The sequence below is a fragment of the Equus asinus genome, chromosome 23 (genome assembly GCF_041296235.1).
Source record: "Equus asinus isolate D_3611 breed Donkey chromosome 23, EquAss-T2T_v2, whole genome shotgun sequence".
Lineage (NCBI taxonomy): Eukaryota > Metazoa > Chordata > Mammalia > Perissodactyla > Equidae > Equus > Equus asinus.
This window is the reverse complement of record NC_091812.1, coordinates 34736037-34757608: the sequence shown is the minus strand read 5'-3', so window position 1 is coordinate 34757608 and position 21572 is coordinate 34736037. Positions and strand designations below refer to the sequence as shown.

Here is a 21572-nt window from a genome sequence, read left to right as displayed (position 1 = left end):
GATACCTACTCTACATGAGGCTCTGTGCCAGTTTGAGGGACCGTACAAAATATATAAGATATTGTCCAAATGTTTCGCATCAGAAGCAATGTATGACTATCAGCAGCTTCCTATGGTTCCACCTCAGATTATGAGCCTGGTGTCGGAAGACCTAGACTGAGATCCTGGCTCCTCTGTTAACTAGATGTTACCTCGAGCAGTTTTTTTTTAACTTCCCCTTTCTCTTCAGGAAAGGCAGGAAGTGGCCTGGATGACTCTGAGGTCCTTCCTTCAATACCTTAATGGTCTAAACTGATCAACTTGGAAGGCGTATTTTATTGTCAAAGAAGCCACTTTGGTGGGAAATTCAGAGAAGATAAATGGTAACAGATCCGTGAGTTTCTCAGTGATTTCAGAGGTCGGGGCAAAGTTCTTAAAATAAAATGAATCTTAATTTTGCCTAATTTAAAACTAAAGAAGTATGTACCCTTGCACCAAAAACCATTACTATTTAGCCTTTATTAAGAAAGCTTTTGCAAAATCTGGGAAGTTGGGCAACTTAGCGCATAGCACCATTTTCGTTAAAAGTTTAACATAATAACAATAATATTTATATAGTGATTTATAATTTTCAAAGCACTTTTCACATATATTCTCTGATCTGAAGTTCACAAAAAAACCCAATAAGCCAGGCTGTATTATTTTTCATCCACTTCTTAGGAAACAAAAGCTTGGAGAGCTTAAGTGACTTACTTAAGACCACCAGCTTCTAAGTGGCCAAGCCAGAATTCTAGCCCGGGTTGTCCAGTTGTTGTTCCTGTATCATTTCCAAACGGACTCTCTCCATGAACAGCAGGCCAAAGAGGGGGCAGATCTGGCGAGGAAAATAAATCTACGTGATAACTAGCGGCAGACTGGGGATTTTCCTGTGGAGATAACTCGGGGGAACGTAGTCCTATAACAATCCTTCACTGGGACAAAGCTGCAGAGGGCCAGACCCCACCCTCATCACCAAGGCATGCAACCACAGGCTCTCAAAGGGAAGAAAAATGCTAGGCTGGAACTGAAGTGCCCTTTCGATACCCCCACTCTGTAATTAACACTATCTCCTAATGGAAGAGGGCATCTTTTTCCCTTCTTTGAGCTTGTGGCTGTTGTGTCATCCTGGACATTCTGGCTACTCCTAGTATTCTGGGACTACTGGCTACTACTCCTACTATTGCTGCTGTGGCTGCAGAGGCTCCAGGGAGGGCTTCACTGTTGCTTCAGGAACTCCTCAGGAGATTGTGCTAAAAACGATTCTTGTCAGGTGGCTCAAGAGGAGGTACTTCTGATGGTTCTGCTGTGGACAAGACCCTAGGAGGAGGCTCTTAGGACTCAGCAGCGAGATGCTGTTTAACGAGCCGCCCTGTGTTGTGGTCCTCCTAAGATCCCAGTCTGACAGCAGTGTGTGCACAAAACCTTAGATGGTAAAGGGATCTTTCTTAAGACTGACATGTAGTATAGTGAGTCAATTGATACATGAACCCAGAGAAAAGAGGCTACTACAGTGGTGTCACATTTGGCTACACATCAGAATCACCTAGAGAGCTTTTACAATCCGGAAGCCCAAGTCACACCCCATACAAATTACATCACAAAGTCTGGGGTAAGGGCTAGGTATCAATATTTTTTAAAGACCTCCAGCTGATTCCAATGTGCAGCAGAGTTTGCAATTAGTGGGTTTATGATTTGTCTGAGCTCACATCTGGGGACAGGAACCTCCCATGGTCAACTCCACTGTTTTTAGCCAAAACTGACCCTTGCCCTGACAATGAAGGATGAGTAGATACAGTATCTTTCACAACTACCCTGCAAGGTACATGCATTAGCCCCATAGCCCCAGTTCACCGATGGAGGGTATGAGTATGTTTGCCTTTGGCCTGTGAGTCCTCCTTAAATGTGGAAGGAGGTGTTCCAGTGGTGCTCACTCCAGTTTTTGATCATGTAGTAACATTCATTCAACCTTACAGAGGGCCTACTGTGTGCCAGGCATTGTCCTAGGATATGGTGAATAAAGAACATGGGCTTTGCCCTCCCAGAGCTTAGGAACTAATGAAGGACCAAAGACGTAATTCAGCCATCCTAACCCTTCACGGTTAAGGCTGTGATGGGAACTTATTGTATTCATTTGCACTGGGCCTTGTTTCTTCGAGAGGATTTGTGGCAGCAAAAACACACATAATGAAATTGTTAGAATGTAAATAAGAAACAGAAATCAAGATTAGGGAAAATATAAATAAAGTAAAGAACAGAAGAAGGAAAACTCATAGTTATGCAAGTCATAAAGATCCACTTGGGCTGAACCTCAAATTTGGCATTAAATGTCCTGGCAGCCATATTGAAAAGGGAACTATGGTGAGTTAGAAAGTTCTAATTGTGAGAAAGGCAAAAGAATACCAGTTCCTCAGGGAAGGACGGGCTTTCCTAACACTTGGCTCTTGAGGAAATATCTCATGTGGCACTTCATGCAATCTCCAGCAATATTCCTATAGTGACTGCAAAAATGGATTTTATAGGACAGTGCCTTGTAGACCCTGCAATAAAAGCGAGGATATAAAACTAAAATGTAATTTAATAAATCCATTTCTGTCATGAGTAGGTGGTTAGAAGTAAGTTGACTTGGGCCCAATGTATGTCCAGATGAATCTACGGCTAGATGCTGGAATACCTGGGGACTGGATGCATGGGACACCCTTGTGCCAGTCTTCATGATTTCTCTCCCCTGGGATTTTGATAAGGCAGATGGTTATATTTTCTGTTTTCTGGGGTAGGGTTGAAGGGTAAGTGTTCCATGTTGTGGATAATGTAATGGTTTAAACCATGGGTCAGCAAACATCTCTAAAGGGCCAGATAATAAATATTTTAGCCCTTGTGGGCCAGTCTCTGCCATAGCTATTCAGCTCTGCAGTTATAGCACAGAAGCAGCCATAGACAATACATAAGTGAATGGGCATGGTCATGTTCCAGTAAAACTTGATTTATAAAAACAGGTGGCCAGTCAAATTTGGCCACAAACTGTATTGCCAACCCCTGGTTTAACCTAAAAAACAAAAAAATTGCAAAGTATAGTATTGGTATTCTGTTGTTGGACTTACAGAACATTTAGGAACTGGGCAAGCTTTGGTCAGTGGTGACTTTGGCCTCATAATTTAATTGACAGTAGGTGATGATACATGCTGGAGAGAACATGGCTCATGTTGAGGTTGCAAATTCATTAAGTTCGTTGCGGGAACATGCAGAACCCAAAGCAATGTAGCTATTCACACATGAAAGTGACATTCAACAGACGTGGAACTAGGGTTGTTGCAGCACAGAACTGGGCTGGGTCTAAAACTTTTTTGTTCCGTGTGGAGAAGGGGAATTGTGGAGTTCCTCACCTGGAGGTCTCACAAAGTAACATGGATTCTCTGTTAAGATCTCATGGTCGGTTTCTTAGGAAAGAGAGATGATGTGGGACTATTTCCAACAGGCTGATGTGTGCTGTGCCTCCTTTACCATCTTTTCAAGTGCAAAATCTATTCCAGGCTACCAGGGGTAGATTCTGACCAGTTTTCTATGAGTACAGCCAAAGATATGGCTACCCTCAGGGACCAAAAATAATATGATTTACTGTAAAAAAGTTTTAGTTATGAGCTGATAACACATGTTGATGGTTTGTTATGGCCTGAATTCTTAAAAACCTCTCACTGGCTGTAAACTAATCTGGGATTATTAATTAATTAATTAATTAATTACACTGTGTAATGGGAGCTACCTTAAAGGATTGAGGCTGGGAGGTCATCAGAAGAGGTCACCTCAAGTGGTTTGCAATCTGCAACCACAGGTGTTTTAGGGCTCCAGCCTTAGCTATTGCTTTAACCAGCTGATGGCTAACCCGTAGTCCTGAGCAGTGAATTATGTACTCATGTGTTCCACGTATACTGACAATGGGGTGTAGGCTTAAACAGAAATAACAGCTTCACACACCTTTGTAAAAACTCGACTGTGAATGCAGTTGTGGAACCTTTGGGGCCTTACTGTCAATTTGAACATAATTTGGTATACAATACTTGCTGGATAGTAGGGAATTGCTTCATTTACCTCATTTGGAATTTTATAACTATTCACTTTTCCAGCGGCATAAGGTGGTTAAGAAAATGGTTTCTGTTCATTGCAATGCAATTACAACGACCACTCTGGGTTTATGGAGAGCAAGTCCTCTGCCTTGATCTTCACATACCCAGGGCTTAGCCCGGGACCTGATCCATAAGGGCTGTTCAGAAATGTTTGCCCAGTGAATGAATCCTGGATAGCATCATCCTGTTTGCAAAGCTAGTATCATAGAGTGATGGCTTGCCAGGAAGGGGGATGGCTCTTTGTTTGTTACACAAATTGTGGCAGACATTGAACCACTCCAAAAGAAACTAAGACTTTGTTTTGGGATTGGAACAAAATATGCCCACAAAACTTAAAAGGCAGAAAGCCATTCAGATGGAATCATAGTGCCCCCCTGCAGATGAGGGTGGGGTAAGGGATTGTCGGATTTGTAAGACAGGTATGATATTTTTAATAACGGCTCATTCTTAACAACCAATATTTAAGGCCAGAGAAGTTTCAAGGGTAAATTTCTTAGGGAGAATGTCTGATATCAACCTTCGGCTGAACTTTGACTTCAGCTTTTTCAGAAAAAACAAGTGACGAGACCTATTACTTTGTTCCTGCCTTTCTTTCCTCTGGCCCCTGCCAGTATGCTTATTTATAACACTGACTTTATCAGTTCTTTTAAGAAAACAAATTTCCTTCAACAGAAGTTACAATATAGTCTTACGGTCTTGTTTTTCAAATATCCCTGCCATTAATGAGAAGAGATGCACGGAGAATGGAGATATTCTGAGCCAAAAACAAGTTAATAATAGGCAGCACTGAAATGCTCTGCCCCTACTCCACCTGGCGGTCAGGTCTTACAAGCAAGAAGGAAGGAGAGAGCCAAGAGGGTGAGGATGGACACAGGAACACTCAGAACCCAGCTGAGGCTCCAGTCCTGAGCATTTCGTCGTTGGGTTCCATTGCTACAAGAGGACTGTGGGAATGAGGAAAGAAACAAAGAGAAGAGGAACTTAAAGCAGAGCCTAACGTCACATGAGGGTAACCTCAACATGGAGAATTTGTCTTACTGTAATAAATTCTCTATTCAGCAGGTTTGCACCCAGCAGGTTTATAAGGGAATAACTTTGTCCCCAGGGACATTTATTAAACGTCATCTCATCCTTGTTACTCCACCTCTTTCTGATTCCCACATCAGCAGACCAAGGGAACTGAGCATCTGTTCATAGTTTTGCTTCTAACCCTATCCCAGCATTAACCACAAGGCAACAGAAATAGAATAAAGAGACAAATGGATAACTTTAAGTAGCTTCTAGGTTAACCTCACTGTTCTGCTTCAGTGAGTGTTGAGAGCCAATTATAACTTGTCATGACCCCGAGTATCTTTAGATTATAGAAATATGCTGATCTCCAAAGTAGGTATTAATTATTCTTACCTGTGTATTCATTTGTTCACTGATCCATTCCGGATGTTCTTGGTCTCAGGGCCTGAGGATCGTTTTCTCAGATGCGTCACGGCTCATCTTCCGGCTCAGTTCCTCCAGCGGCGTGCGGGCAACCATCAGACTGTATGCAGAGAGCTACGAGAGGGATCCCAGCGGCCATGACCAGGAGCCCCAGGTACCAAAGCCAAGCTATGCTCCAAGCCCTGTGTGTCTCATCGCTCCTGGCAAATATAGGGAGCCCCTGCGGGCCTTTAGTGGGGGTGATTTTACTTTCTGGAAAATAAATTCCATATTGATAGCTCCAGCTGAAGGACAAGCTTGGAGTGACTCCAAGAAAATTGCATTCATTCTTTACAGTGTTTGACACAGAAAAATTGCTGTCTAGCATCTCTGATAAGTTTAGACGAGCTTTTTCTGAACAACTTGCCTCTCTTGACTGTTCTGCAGTTTCTTAATTGCGGTGTCATCAAGAACAGGCACCTTGTAAAGATAAGTTAAGGAAATTTTGAGTTAGAGTCAAACTAGTCAAACTCTTCGGAACTTGACTATGCTCATGTAAATAATGAATCTCCAGGTGATTGGAAAACTGGGTCAGACCATGGCCTTGAAGTGCCAATATAGATGCTACTCTGGGCCTCCCCTCAGAGAGTGCTGCAGAGCCCACCCTGAGGGGAGACACTGTGGCTGGCCTGAACTTCAAGTTAAAGGAGGACACCACCAAGGCTAGGCTGGCCTGTGTTTGGCAAAGCCCTCTCATGTTGTCAACAATAGAGCTAAATAAGAAGTCACTGAGGAAAATAGTAACTGGCACAAGTATAGGCCTCCCCACTCCCATATTCTTTAAAGCTCCAGGCAACATTAATTAATACCAGAAAGGACCCACTACAATGTTGGGGACTTCCAGCCACACTGCTGGTTGCCTCTGCCCCTTTGGTCTTTACTTCACCCTGGGTTTTGAAGCAGGGTCCTTGATGAGATGATTCCTTGGGATGAAAACATTGGTTCTGTCTGCAATGCTTCTTTTGTGGAGAAGTAGAGAAACAAAGAAACACTCACTGCTTCTTATTTTAGAGCTGCTCGGAATTTCTGCTTATAATTTGCCATAGTTGTGTCCTGGACGGAATAAGATATTAGAGAGGGTTTTCCTTGTCAGTAGTTTAGTGTTTTGTTTTGTCTTTTCATGGTGTTTTTCTCTGGAGAGTCTCAAAGAACTTGAGAAAAATAGTGCCATAGATCCCTACGTCTGACTGTGTAACTAGAGGATCTGTCTGGAGTAAAATCGTCCCAGATAGGGAAGTAGAGGGCTGGGAGGCCGAGAGTTCTTTTCAGGGTCACCAAGAGCGTGAAGGGGCAGAGCATGAGGCCACCATCAAGCCTTTGGCCCTTCCTTCTCAGGATCACAGGCTTTCCATGCAGGGACGGGCCACGCTCAGCCAACATAATTTTTAAGTGAGCACATTTCACCCAAGATAGTACCAAATCGTGCAAGAATTGGAGGCTAACCCGCTCTTTCCATATAAAACTCTTCTACGTCTCATGTTGGGAATAGAGATTAAAGCAAGGGCCTGAACGTCCAGAGCTACGTACAGGGTGAGGAATGATATTCCTGGCCGCACCAGCTCTGACTCACTCTGACTCGAGGCTATTTTTTCTCAGCATTTTTTTCCCTATTTGCACGGGGTCAGTGGTTATGCTATTTGTATTTACCTTCAGCATTGATTGCAGCCGTATGACATCTGGGCCACTAGACAGGTGTGAATACAAGCCTATGCTCATATGAGTCCATTTCTGAGGTGGTCCTCAAAAGCTAAGTGGTGCCACTTTTTTGTTGAGGCTTCCTTGGAAGCCGAAATCCTCCACAGGCCTACTGCTAGAGGGTTGTGTGTAAGTGTATACTTCAATTCGTGGGTAAAGAAAACGTAAGTGATGCTTGTTTTAGTCGCCATTACTGTGTGTTTTCCACCCTGTTGGTTTAAAGAGTTTGCCATTTTGAATGGTTGGGGAATTCCTTCATTGATAGGACTTTTCTGATTGCTGTTTCCACCTCTTTTAATCATAAGTTTTCCCAGAGCAATTAGCACATGATCTAGCTAAACATTTTATATTAAAATAGAACTTATTATTATAACACCATACATCCTTGCTTCACCAACTTAAGCTATTTTGCATAATACGTTTAAGTCAAGATGTAGAGCAAGATTTCAAAAGACATCTAAATCCCTAAGGAAAGGGAAGAAGATTCTCCCATCAGGCCTAGCTGAACTATACTCAGGCACTTATGTTTTACCATCTAGGACCACCTGCTTTTGCCTTCAAAGAGCTCAGGGAGGAAAAGGCTTTGGTTAGCTGTTAACAGAGATCAAAGATAAGGTATTCCCCTCAAGCTGCTCATGTTATTACTGACCCAGGGCCTGGCAGGGACGCACCAGCTTGTGTTGCTTTCTCAACTGCATTCACCTTTTTAGCTTGTTGTGATTTGCAGCTCGAAAGCAGGGAACAAATACTCACCCTCCCCCAACACCTCTACGTACTCAGATATCCGTTAAAGTGCCTCTCTAATCTTCGGAGGTCCCACTGATGATCTTATGCCAATTCAACAGGTGTTTTTTATTGTTTTACCCACCCTAACTCAATACCCATCTACATTCAAGTTATTCAACCCGAGGACTTGAGCGTTCCCTTCAACTGGCTTATCAGCATCTGGCTATTTGACTTTGCACATGAATAATTTCTTTTTCAGATACTTTAAACACATGTGAACAGAACATGTTTTTAGCATTTATGCTGTCGTTGCCTCGTAGAAGTATTCATTACTATCCCAGTGATGCAATTAGGAAAACTTGTGATACAAACTATATGTACACAAGTCTCTACCCTGCTTATAGATTTTTCCATTTGGGTCTGTTTGTATAACAGAGATATACTATTGTTTTAAGTTGATGTCAAATAATTTCTTACTGACATCCAAAAATAGTTTTTGAAAATTCTGTCTATATGCGCCTAGGGATTGGTGGTGAGGGGAGGAAGAAGGTGAGGAAGGCTCTGATAAGAGGAGAAGGTGTTGCCTTGCCCTCACTCTGTGTTCCCTGGTAAATCAAGAGGGAATGCTTCCAAGGCCTATTTCTGGAAGATTACATAGTTTTAAAAATACAAGCTTACTTTAATTTTACTGGCAATCAGTAAGCTTTCAACGAGCCCTCAAACCAGCTGGTAATAATTTGGAAAAAGGGATGAGCCAAAAGGATTTAAATTCACAGGTAACCAGAAACAGTCCAGTTGTTTCCGTTTTCTTTCCCACCATGTTCATTAGCAGGGCTGCTAAATTAACTTTTTATTCGCCCTCTTTTTCTTGTCCGTTTGAGCCTGAGGGTGGAGTTGCTAATGAACAATAAAAGATCCAAAAGGAAAAGGAAGGAGAAATTTTGTTAAGGACTGGGACAATCACAGACTGATAATCAGCTCCTGGCTAGTCAACAGTTGGCTTTGGTACTTAAGTTGCAGGATCTATGAGCCCCCGATCCCACCCCAGCTCTGGAAGGAGCCCAATGCTCCCCAGTCCTCCTTACCATTGAGGAAATTTAGGTGAATATTTCTGATAAGCTGTACCTAGAAGACTTTAAGGACTAGTCTCTAAGCACCAAGACTCCCTCTATATTTGTTTCCTCTGTCAAAAACCAAAGGCCATCTGGGGCCAGCCCCATGGCCTAGTGGTTAAGTTCGGTACTCTCCACTTTGGTGACCTGGATTCGGATTCTGGGCAAGGACCTACACCACTTGTTGGTGGCCATGCTGTGGCAGTGACCCACGTACAAAATAGAGGAAGACTGGCACAGATGTTAGCTCAGGGCCAATCTTCCTCAAACAAAAAGAGGAGGATTGGCAAGAGATGTTAGCTCAGGGTGAAACTTCCTCAGCAAAAAATAAAAAACAAACCAAAAGCCATCTGTCATGTTGCTATACTTTTGAGAGAGGGGCACTAATAATAGTTGAGACCATCCCCAATAAACCAGGACATATGGTTGCTCTAGTTACACACCTTCATGCCATCTGAGATCTGCATATCTCTTTAGAGATGGGTTTCCAAGAGCACCTGCAATACAAACCTAGCCGTACGGAGGGAACATGCCAGGAATGAAGGGGTAGATCAGTGGTTCTAACCTAGACCACACATCAGAACCACTCGGGGCCTCAGTAAAAATATCCATACCCAGGCCCTACGCCCAGAGAATCTACTTTATTTTTCTGGGGTGGGGCCTGTAGTTTTAATCAGCTTCCCAGATGATTCTAATTAGACAAGTGCCTCTCAAACTAATGTTCGCATTAATCACCTGGGGATCTTGTTAAAGTGAAAATTCTGACTCAGGTCTGAGGAAGGCCAGAGAGTCTGCATTTCTAACAAGCTTCCAGGGGATATTGTGCTGCAGGTCCAGGAGCCACACACTGAATTGCAAAGAAGCCCTAGCAAGCAGGACCTTGAATTCTTTAAAATTATAGAAAAGGCCACACTGTTTTTAGTGCCCTTGCACACACGGACCACTGACCTCTAGGCTCTCTAGTTGTCCGTTGCATTCCACTTGACTGTCTTCTAGGCATCTCCAACTTGACATATGCAAAACTGGACTCCTGCCAGTCTCCCCCTATTCTGCCTCACCCCCCAAATCTGCTTCTTTCAGTGTCTTCTTCATCTCAGTAAATGGACATTCCACCCTTCCAAGTGGTTTGGCCAAAATCCTAGGATTCATCCTTGACTCCTTTTTGCTTTCTCTAATAACCCACAATCAACCTGAGCTTCAAAACACAGAGCCTGACCTGTCTCACCACCTCTACCGTTTCAACCCAGGGCCAAGCTACTGTGCTTTCCTGTAGATTATTAAGTAGTCTCCTAATTGGTTTCCTTCCTTCCACTCTTGCCCACTCCCCACCCACACCCTAGTCTCAGCACGGCAACCAAAACGATTTTTTAAAAAAAATGTTAGATCACCTATTGCTCTCCTAAAATCCTCCAGTGGCTGCTCCATCTTACTCAGAGAAGAGAGTTAAAACTCTTACTGTGGTCTCAAACGCCCTACTGGAAACGGCCCCTTTCTCCCTGTGACTTCATCTCCTACTTTTCATCCTATTTCTCTCTCCACTACAGCCGTTGTTCCATGAACATACCAAGAACACTCTGCCTCATGACATTTACAATGGCTATTCCCTCTGCCTGGAATGCTTTTCCCTCTAATAGCTGCATGGCTTCCCTTCTCACTTCTCAGTAAGGGCTCCCCTGTCCACCCTATATGAGCCCTCATGGCTTATCTCCCTTGTCCTGCTTTACTTTTCTCCATAGCACATAGCCCCATCTCACATATATATATTCACTCATTTATTTGTTTTATTGTCTCTCTCCACCCAGTAGAATGAAAGCACCAGGAGACTAGGACTTAGTTTTTTTCATGTATCCCCAGTGCACAGAATACCCCCTGGCATATGCTAAATGTCCAATACAGTTTTGCCAAATGAATGAAATAATCAGTGTTAATTACTTCGGAATATCTCAGGCTGAATATATCACACAGGAAACTGAAATATTCTGTAGCAGTATGAACCTGGGTGCTACTGTCAGGAGTTTTCCCAAGATTGAGAGTTTGAATAAAATCAGTTGCCATTTTTAAGGTCCCTACTATGTGCTGGGCACCATTCTAAATACTTTAGCTTTAGATACATCCGTTGTCTCATTAATTGTTCCAATGGCCCCAGAGTAGAATTGTCATCCTGCTTTTGCAGGTGAGGAAACTGAGTCAGGGAGCCATTAAGACCCATGAAGCAGATAATTTCTGGGTTGGAGATTCAAGCTAGGTCATATAGCAAAACACATGTTGTCATGCTAATGCTTGAGGTCCAGAGGAGAGAGAATTTCTTCTCACCCGTGCTTGAATCCGAGGCTGCCCCTGGAGCTTCATTGCCTGTGACTTATCACAGGTTTCTCACATCTACCAATTCTCTGATTCTTGGATACTAATTGGGTGCCCAATGGTTTAATTCAATTCTGATACTAACTTCCCTGTTAGCACACACACAGTCCCACAAGACTGCCCCCACTTCAGACACCAGCTGCAAATGGGGTGCCCAGGCTGCCCACATGTCTGCCCATTCGACTACCAATTCGGGGATTCCCTGATCCCTCCCTCAGGCTCGATCACTTGCTAGAATGACTCACAGAACCCAGGGAAGCACTTTACTTACCACCACTGGTTTATTATAATAGGTTCAACTCAGAAGCAGCCAAATGGAAGGGAGGCATAGGGCAAGGTGTGGGGGGAGGGGTTCAGAACGTCCACACCTTCTCCAGGTGCCCCACTCTTGCGGCACCTTGAGGTCTTCACCAACTCAGAAGCTCTCTGACCATGTTGTTTAGGAGTTTCTATGGAGGTTTCATTACGTGGCATGACTGATTAAATCATTGGGCTTTGGCGATTGAACTCAACCTCCAGCCCTTCTCCCCCGGAGAGGTTGGGGGTGGGGAGTGGGGGGATGGGACTGAAGGTCCTGGGCTACAGCCCTGATGCTGAAGCTCTCTAGGGGCCCACGGAGAGTCACCTCGACAGCATAAAGTGAGGGATGCTTGAAAGGGGCTTATGATTAATGAAACACACTCCTGTCCCTCTGGAAGCGCAAAGGATTTTGGAAGCTCTGTGCCAGGAACCAGGGACACAGACCAAAGATATTTTTTTATCATACCACTCTTATAAATGTGGGTAAATGTGAGTGCTTTGAAAACAACTAGTTTTCCTCCCCTTAATTTGAATTAGCAATGAATAGGTTTTTTAAAATTATTAAAAGAATAGCATTCTAAATACATACTGGTATGTTTTATACTTAATAGGGGATCTGAAGTGAGTGGTTAAAAATTTGGAGAATAAAATTAGAAATTGAGATAATATATCTGGTGCAGAAGAGTTGGAAACAGAATGAAATTCAGAAGTGACACATAAATGGACATTGATTTAGGCATTCAATTTTCATGACAAGATGAAAATGTATATATATGTATATATAAATGTGTGGCACACGTAAGTATGTGTGTGTGTGCATCGTATGTGCATGTATGTAAATACACACGTATATGTGCATATGGCTTTGGAATCACACTAGATAAGGAAATATCAAAAACTTATTATTTAAACAAAAATCTGCATAGGGATGTATTCGTAGCCATATATGCAATGAGAAACATGAGGAAATCCTTCATTTTATTTTTGTCCTCAGAGTTTAGTCTGCATTGCTGTAATCTGGACATATGGGGGAGGGTGGAGTGATGTAGAGAGAGTTTAGAGAAGAAACACGTGGTGAAAGGGTTGGGCTGTAAGCTCTATGGCCGAGTTAAAGAGCTGGCTCATTTTGCGTGTAAGAGGCGTGACCTGGAGGTCTTCAGGAATTTAGAGAATAATATGATGCAGCGAAAGATGACCAGCTGTTCTCCATAACTAATGAATATGTAATTTGAGGAAATAAACTCAGGCTGAACTGGAAGGGGTTCAGATTGACTGTTAGAACAATTTCTCAACTGGGAGGCCTCCTACCCAGTTAAGACGGCTGGTTTGTGCTTTTTTAGAAGTCTCTGTGACCACATAGACTCAAATAATTTTTAAATATGGGCAAGAGTGGAAAAGACAAAGCAAGATAATGTCTCAATATATTCTTTAACCTTAAAATTTTGGTTCTGTGACTATTATTTTTAAAAAAAGAAAGAAAGGGAACAAACAAGGTGTGGTCAAGTGGGTTAGAGTTCCCTCTAGTGACGGAGAAAGGAATTTAGGACAGCTGTGTTTTCACAAATCAGAGTCACTTGGAGCTGAATTAAAGCTGAGAAAGAAGCGAAGATGTATAGGTTTTCTATATTTTTACTCATTTAGGCAAATTACCTCTTAGGGAAAAAAAACAGGGCAAACAATCGTTCTTTTCTCACTTAGATATTGAAGTCTGGATGCACGCTCTGCTCTCGCTATGGATTGTTTTCCCTGGAACTGAGAACGCTTCCCGGGCCGGTCATCTGACAGTGTGCAGAAAACTCCTTTGGGCTGGGAATTGGGCAGATGTTTCCCAGGGGCTGTGGCTATCACAGTCCAGGGCTGTTTAGAGTGTTGATGACAATGGACCTTTCCCTCAGCCTCTCTAGAGATCAAAAGTCCCTTCAAGGTACTGAGTGTGCACTGGCTCAGCATGGGTACTCACCATGTCCACCCACACTGTGGATGTCCTAGGACTCTAGAGAAAGCGTGGGCCTTGATGACAGCTGACTGCCACTGTACACCACTCATGTCAATCCCACAGACAAATCCCCCATATTGTCAGTATATGCAAGAGAGAACTGGGGCCACCCCATGGCTGAGTGGTTAAGTTCGTGCACTCAGCTTCGGTGGCCCAGGGTTTCACTGGTTTGGATCCTGGGCATGGAGGACATGGCACCGCTCATCAGGCCATGCTGAGGTGGCATCCTACATAGCACAACCAGAGACACTCACAACTAGAATATACAACTATGTATTGTGGGTCTTTAGGGGGAAGAATAAAAAAAAAAAAGAAAAAGAAGATTGGCAACAGATGTTAGCACAGGTGCTAATCTTTAAAAAAAAAAAAAGAGAGAAAACTGTATTCCAAATCTTGTAAGACTATCTTGTCATTGACAATTTATCCCAAGAACCTAGTGACCTTAAGAAGCAGAAAAGCTAAAAGTTATGCCTTGATCCTGGCTTTAGGTCAATTTGGGATTAAGGTTTACAGACTCGAAGCCCTGAAATGATTATATTTCCCCTCCCCACTTCCCCATATGTAACTCAAAATAAAAACAAAAATTAGCTTTAAATATAAACGTAAGGACATCTAACAAAGCTTTGACTTTTTTCCTTATGATGCTATTTATTTTGGTGTCTCTACGAAGCACATGCTTAACCAGCTATTGGTTAACCCAGCACTATTTATGAACACAAATCACAGAGTCTTGCTGGATCTAGTTTACTCAGGCTGAAAAGGGAGCACAAATGAATTTGCATTAGTCACAAAAGTACAGAGGATCACTGGTCATAACTCCTCTCCCCAGATGAATGGGTCTGACAAGCTGTGGCCAGTACAGTCTGGTTTCCCAGCATCCTCTTGCTTCCAGCCAAGATGCACAGCACAACTGAGTTTCCACGCCTTTCAGTAGAAAGCTACCCAAGGCTCCTGGACTGGCAGTGAGTCAGGCTTTCTTTGAAGTAATGCCCTTCTTTGGTGGATAGTAAATCATTTGCTTTGCTCTAAATGAAAGCGTATCTTGGCAAGTGAATACTGATGGGGAACGTGGACATTGGCTGAAACCTTCAGACGAGGGCTCTGGGCAGACCATGCACTCGAGCAGCATTGGGAGGATGAGGTGTTGCCTGGGCTCCCCACCACGGTCATGCTTTTTCCCGTGGGGAGCACAGGCCATCTGGGAAGAATGTGGCTGTGTTTGCTCTCCTGTTTGCTCTTAGCTAATTTTGAGTTTGTCGTCCTAATTCCAGAATGAGAAACCCTGCTTGAGATGCAGGTAGGGGACTTCCCCATCCTTTGTTTTTGCCTCCCAGGAATGCTGGGAGGTGTGACAAACTCTAGAAGAACAACATTTCAATACCAGAATGCTTAGGCCTTGGGCAGGAGAGCAGGCAATGAAAGACTTATGAAATTCATATGTGTCTTTTTTTAGTTTCATTTCTAAGTATTTTTGCTGGTAGAAATCATCAAGTGAGGCATTATTTGGTAGGTTGAGGCTTGTATAGTTCAAACTTAATGATATGGGGATGGGAGGTAGATGAGGCTAGGAAAGTGTTTTAAAATGTAGGTTTTATTATTATTCAGGTATGCTGAGGCCAACAGATTGGGAGATGACGGCCATTGAAAAGATAGCTTATTACTCACAGTTCCTGAGAGGAGGGGGCACACCATGCCATGCAGGGCCACGTGGGGAAGCTCCAGGTCAGTTATGGGGCAGAAGGAGTGGGAAAAATGTGGAAAAGAGCTTTTATTGTGGTTTCCATGGGAAGGAACTGGTGAGGCAAGTTAAGAAGGTTTAGATTAACTAGTTGGAAAAATTTCAGCAGGTTCTGGGGCATAGGGGCTATCTCTAGTTGCCTGGTACCTGGCCCTGGGGTGATCAAGACAGAGAAATAGTGACCTGAGTGTGAGAGCCCGATAAAGGAGGTGGCTGGGGTTTGGGCTGTGGTTGGCCAGTCTGCATATGAAGGCTGTGTTCCCGTGGGAGCTGTTTGTTATCTCTAGGAATTAGCCAGTCCTGGGAGGGACAGTCCCTTCCAGTGTCAGCAAGGACCAAGATGTCAAAGCATCAGAATAAGAGACATGCTTAATACAGACAGGAAAAGACGAAACCACTGTCATTTATTCAGGAGGATAAAATTATTTGGGAGCACCAAGATTTTGTTTTTCACAAACCATTGAAGTCAAATGGCCCACTGTTCAAAGGTTGGGCGTTGGAATCATACATCCTTGGTCTTTTTTTTTTTTTTTTTTTGAGGAAGATTAGCCCTGAGCTAACATCTGCTGCCAATCTTCCTCTTTTTGCTGAGGAAGACTGACCCTGAGCTAACATCCGTGCCCATCTTCCTCTATTTTATATGTGGGACGCCTACCACAGCATGCCTTGCCAAGCGGTGCCATGTCCGCACCTGGGATCCAAACCGGCGAACCCCAGGCGGCTGAAGCACAATGTGCACACTTAACTGCTGTGCCACCGGGCTGGCCCCCATCTTTCATCTTTAGCCCAGTTCAGCCATTCTCCAGTTCTGTAATCTTGGGTAACTTAATTTCTCTAAGCTTGAGTTACTTTATCAGTCAAATGGGGATAAGAAAACTTTTTATTTCATAGGGTTGTTGTGATGATTAAATGAGATAATTCATATAAAGTGCTTTTAACAATGCCTAGCACAGAAAAAGTGCTCAATAAATGTTAGTTGTCATTAATAGTATTGTTCTTGCTGCTATTTTTGTTAATAGTCATGTAGACCAGTTTTCTGATCATATAAAGGTCAAAGAGTCTCAGACGAATTAGCAATTTGTTTTAGAATGGCATTAACCTGTCTTATCTTATCTTCTCCCCTTAAATTCTCAGAGGGCCAACTGGATCTATGGGAGGTGTCTCAAGAGAACTGGCAGCTTCTAAAGATCTTGGTCTTGTAAGAGGGTCTCAGGGTCCTTGTGACACAGTTTTCTAGATATACCATACGCTACTGAAAGATTAAAAAATGAAGTGAGATTCTCTACCCGTCTCTCCATTCTCCTCTCCTTCTTTCACTCCTCCCATCCTTTAGAATCCTTGGAGCCTGTGGAACAAATTTGCTGCCCTCCTGGCTTGAAGCAAGAGGTACTGAGTTGACGTTGTTCAATAATCTTATTTTATCCAAGAAAATGTGCAATTGGGTGGTTGTTCCCAGCTCATTTGCCAGAGAGAAAGGATTTAAAGACTAGAGTGGGTGGGAGACCAAGGGTAGGCTCACTGAAGAGAGGATTTCTGGAGTCTCTGTTGCTGGTTGTGAGCATGTGCTTGCTGGCTTCCAAGTGTTAAGGGCAAAACATTAGCCCAATGGAGTAGGTGTTGGCAAGCTTTTTTGGTAAAGTAAATATGTTAAGTTTTGCTAGCTGTATTAGTTTGCTAGGGGTGCTGTAACAAAGTACCACAGACAGAGTGGTTTAAACGACAGAACTTTATTGTCTCACAGGTCAGGGGGCTACAAGTCCAAAGTCAAGGCGTTGGCAGGGTTGGCTCCTTCTGAGGGCTGTGAGGGAAGGATCTGTTCCTGGCCTCTCTCTCTGGTTTGTAGATGGCTGTCTCCCTCCTATAACTCTTTCCATCATTTCCCCTCTCTGCCTGTGTCCAGATGTCCCCTTCTTATAGGAATGCCAGTCATATTGGATTAGGGCCACCCTAACGACCTCATTTTAACTTGATTTCCTCTGTAAAGACCATATCTCCAAAGAGGGTCACATTCTGAGGAACTGGGGGTTAGGACTCCAACACACGAATTTGAGGGGGACACAATTCAACCCATAACACCAGTCATATGGTCTGTGTTGCATCTTCTCAACTGCCGTTGTAGCACAAAAGCAGCCACAGACAACACGTAAAGGGATTAGTGAATTTATTTACGGGCACTGAAATTTCAATTTCATATAACTTTTACATGTCACAAAATATTCTTCTTCCAATTTTTTTCCCCCAACCATTTAAAAATGTAAAAACCATTCTTATTTCACAGACTCTACAAAATCCAGGCAGTGGGCCAGACTTGGCCTGAGGACTATGGTCTGCTGGCCCTGGCTTTACAGATTTTTGAACATTATGCACAATTTCTGATTACATTCATGAAGCATACATCCAAATGAGCTCGGCTAAAAATACATTTTGTTAAAGGTAAAATTAAATTTGTATTCATGTGTGTTTATACATAGAGAGAGAGATGAATTTTAAAGTTTTAGAAAACAATATCGAATATCTCTGGAAATCTCCAAAATTGGCCTTCTGAGATTGAACCCCATGGCTTTTGATTGCAATGAAACATGGAAGGAAAATGTCTGAGAGACCATTTGCACTCATGAAATTGAATTCTTTTTTTGGGTTTTTGGTTTCTTATAGGAAGTTTCCTTCTTTTTTCTATTTAAAGCAATTGCCTATGAATGATTTTCAGATGAGCAGCGCTATAACTATGTCGGAAGAGAAAGGAAAAACATTAAGGAAAAGCTCATGGAGAAATGGGATGGAAAAAGGAAAGTGTGAGAGAGCCTGGTGAATACTTGGAATGCATGCACATTAGAATGCAGCTGTACAAAGCCAGGGAGCGCCTGGGCATTGGATTCTGGTGTGATTGCGGCTTCCAGGAGTTGGTAACAAGGCGCCATCACATTTCAGATGCTCAAACCCACTCCCCAAGGGAGCCTCACATCCCTTGGGAGCAACAAGTCTGTTGTTGCTTTTCATCTTTGTTTGCTTTTAGTAGCATTCTAGAGAATTACAGTTAGGATGCTCAGTATGGTGGTCAACGAAAGCTAAGACACTTTGATGATTTACTAAGATTTTCCAGCTGTACATTTTATACTGTCTTTGACCCTTGAGGGCATTCTGTATTGGTGACTCAAGCCGCTGACCCTGATTTATATTAGCATAATGTGTCTCATAGTAATATTGCACAGAATTTGCAGTCATTATGAATTCATCGTTCTTTTAAATAAGATTCAATAAAAAGTTTAAAAGCAGATGCAGTTTATGCTGGTTTCATCAGCACTTTAAACTCTCGCTACCCAAAGGGTCATCCTTGAACCAGCAGTGTCCGCATCACTGGTTGCTTCTTAGAAATGCAGAGTTTCAGGCCCCATTCCAGACCTACTGAATCAGATTCTGCATTTTGGCAAGTTCCCCTGGTGATCTGCGTGCACATTCAAGTTTGAGAATTCCTGCTATGATGACCTTCACGATCTTATTTCCACCTCCACTTAGGAAGATTGACTTTCCCTCCAGACCCGATAAATCCCTCTAATGCCAAACCACTAGGAAGCATTTATAGGGGTGACTGGCCTCTGCTATTCCCTCCTACTTCTGGAAAATTACCCAAAGTGCAGAAAATAACCCTGACAAATGTCCCAAGACCTTTGAAGACCTGTTTCTGCTTCTCAGAACAATTAATGAAAAGAGAAACAAGAAAATCAGTTTCACTTTGCATCTCCATAGAAACCCTACCTTAACACCAACTCCTCAGCGTTAGACTGTGTTTTCTTCACACAATTATACTAGCCAAGCTGAGAGATTCAAAATAACCTGGGGATGAAGTAGAGAAAGTTCTAATTTGATTTTACCAACATAGGAAGGCTTGCTAAAACTGGGGTAGACAGTCCAGCATGACTTCAATTACAAGGTAAAGGTCAATAATATACTTAAAATACTTAAGGGTTATACGGTAGCTGTGTCTTAAAGGCAAAATCCACAGAAGAGCATGTTCTTTTGTCAAAAGCGGAAGAAGAGTGATTTTCACTCACTGTGTAAAATGTGTGTTAACTGTCCATAAATTCCACTAATGATCTTGATATGCTGGGGAAGAATCTCCTTTCGAGTAGAGGGCTTATTTCAGTCTTCTTAGGGTGCTTCTCCTGCTGTACTGCCTCTGCCGTCTGACTCAGGCAGCCCTCACAGCAGAAATTCTCTCTCTTTTCAGTTTGCTCTTGCTACTTGTGCTCTGCATAGCCATCTTTGCTCACTAATTGCTTTAGAAACTGATACACCCTTCAGGAATGTGTTCCAAGTACAGTGACGACTGTTCCTTCTGTTTTCAGCAAAGTCTTGTCCAACTGCAGTCTGATTGCCTTCCCTCCAGCTGGAGAGATGGGGCCCCAGGGCACAGAAGCAGAAAGGCAGGCCAGCTTTCTTGGGGCAGAGAGCTTCTGCTGACTCAGAGAGATCTTGCTTCTGATTGGAGCCTCGTTGGGTATCTTTCACTCAAAGAGCTGAGAACGCTTCTGATATCCTTAATCTTTTTTATCTGATCTTCCATCAGGAAAGATAATAAGAACTCCATTTTAAGGGCAAGGAAGCAGAAGCCAGAGGGGTCGTTGACTAGCTAACAGGTCAGCCTGTTGAGGCTAGAATGCTGGTTCTCTCACTTCCACCCCACTGTTCTAACAAGCCACATTTCCTGCTTCAAGATGAACAAGAAGAATGTTCATTAGCATGTATCAGGTGCCTGCCTATATATGGGCTAGGTAGAATGCTATGTTTTGTGTGTGTTACATCTAATTCTCACCACAATCCAATGTGACAGGTACTTATCTATCCATGTTTTGCAAGTGAGAAAACTTTGGCCCTGAGAATTTGAATGGCCTATTATTTCTAAGTAGTATAGCTGGTGTTTGAATCTAGACTCCAGTCCCAGAGCCCTTGGTCTTAACTAGGGTCCTATACTAGGTGCAATCAAAAAATGTGGGGATGAACACCCGCCTATGAAAAATAAATTAGAGCAATCAGGGTGCCCATCTTCAGTCTGGCAACCAGTAATACACCCAACCCGTCCTCTGAGAGTGTTCTCAGATGCAATCCTTGAGCCCCACGATTCCAGAGTAGTGGGAAGTCTAGTCTCTCTTTCAGGCTTCCTACCCCATTTACGCCCTCAAATCCTTTCCAAAGGGTTGTCTTCCCTTAGAAGGCTGTACCCTCTAGAAACTGGGGAATCCACAATGCTACCTGCAATGGGTTACATCAAGTGGAGCTGCGGGGTGGCAATTGTGGGATGTGCAGAGAGACTGTTAACTTTTCCCCTGGAGGAGCAGTATCACACCCCAGAGTGGGCCTCCCCACGGGTCGGCCTGAAAGGAGATGGTGGGGTGGGCCTCTACCATCTGGCCACTGAAGATCCGTGCCTAGAGCTTGGCAGTTCCTCAAGGCAGGAGAGGAAAAGAGCCCATTCTCTCAGGGCTCTTCCCAGCCAGAATGGGCTGGGGCCTCAGCATCTCTGCTTTGTGGTTTCCTTCGCAGAGCTGCTTTGCCAGGCTCAGGCAAGCTCCAGTGTACCCCCGGGAGAACTGGGTTGAGAGGAGACAGTTACTGAGTTATCGTTTGTGCCTTAGTCATGGTCAGCTCAGTCCATGCTGAGAATTTGAATCTCAGGGAATAGAGGTTGGGAAGGGTCTCAGTCCCTTTACTCCCCAAAAGTGTTCTGGGCTCCTCACACAACCCTGCCAGCCCTCCCTCATAGTCTTTAAGCTCCTCATAGTGAGAATCTCTATTTCAAAAAAAGAGAAAATTTAAATTAGAATGTCCAGATCCCTGGATATGTAACAATCCAGGTAAAATGTGTACTCAGTAATATTGAGATCATTTCACTGCTGCTACTACATTATTGCTGGTTCAGTGGTAGCAAATTCAGATGCCCATGAAGACAGGCAGCCCATCCTCGACTGGGCTAGTTTAGATGGCAGAGCGTGGTGGGGACTCTGGTGACATTCACTCTCTCCACTTACTGCCTTATTTAT

At 43.3% G+C, this 21572-nt stretch overlaps 1 protein-coding gene across 1 annotated transcript in view; it reads left to right on the top strand.

Moving 5' to 3' along the window:
* Positions 1-21572, top strand: part of PGM5 (phosphoglucomutase 5) — a 168251-nt gene that overhangs the window by 132941 nt on the left and 13738 nt on the right. The window contains exon 10 of the mRNA XM_014846775.3: positions 5590-5724. Within this exon, the coding sequence (XP_014702261.1) occupies positions 5590-5724 (135 nt within the window). The remainder of the gene's footprint in view (positions 1-5589; positions 5725-21572) is intronic.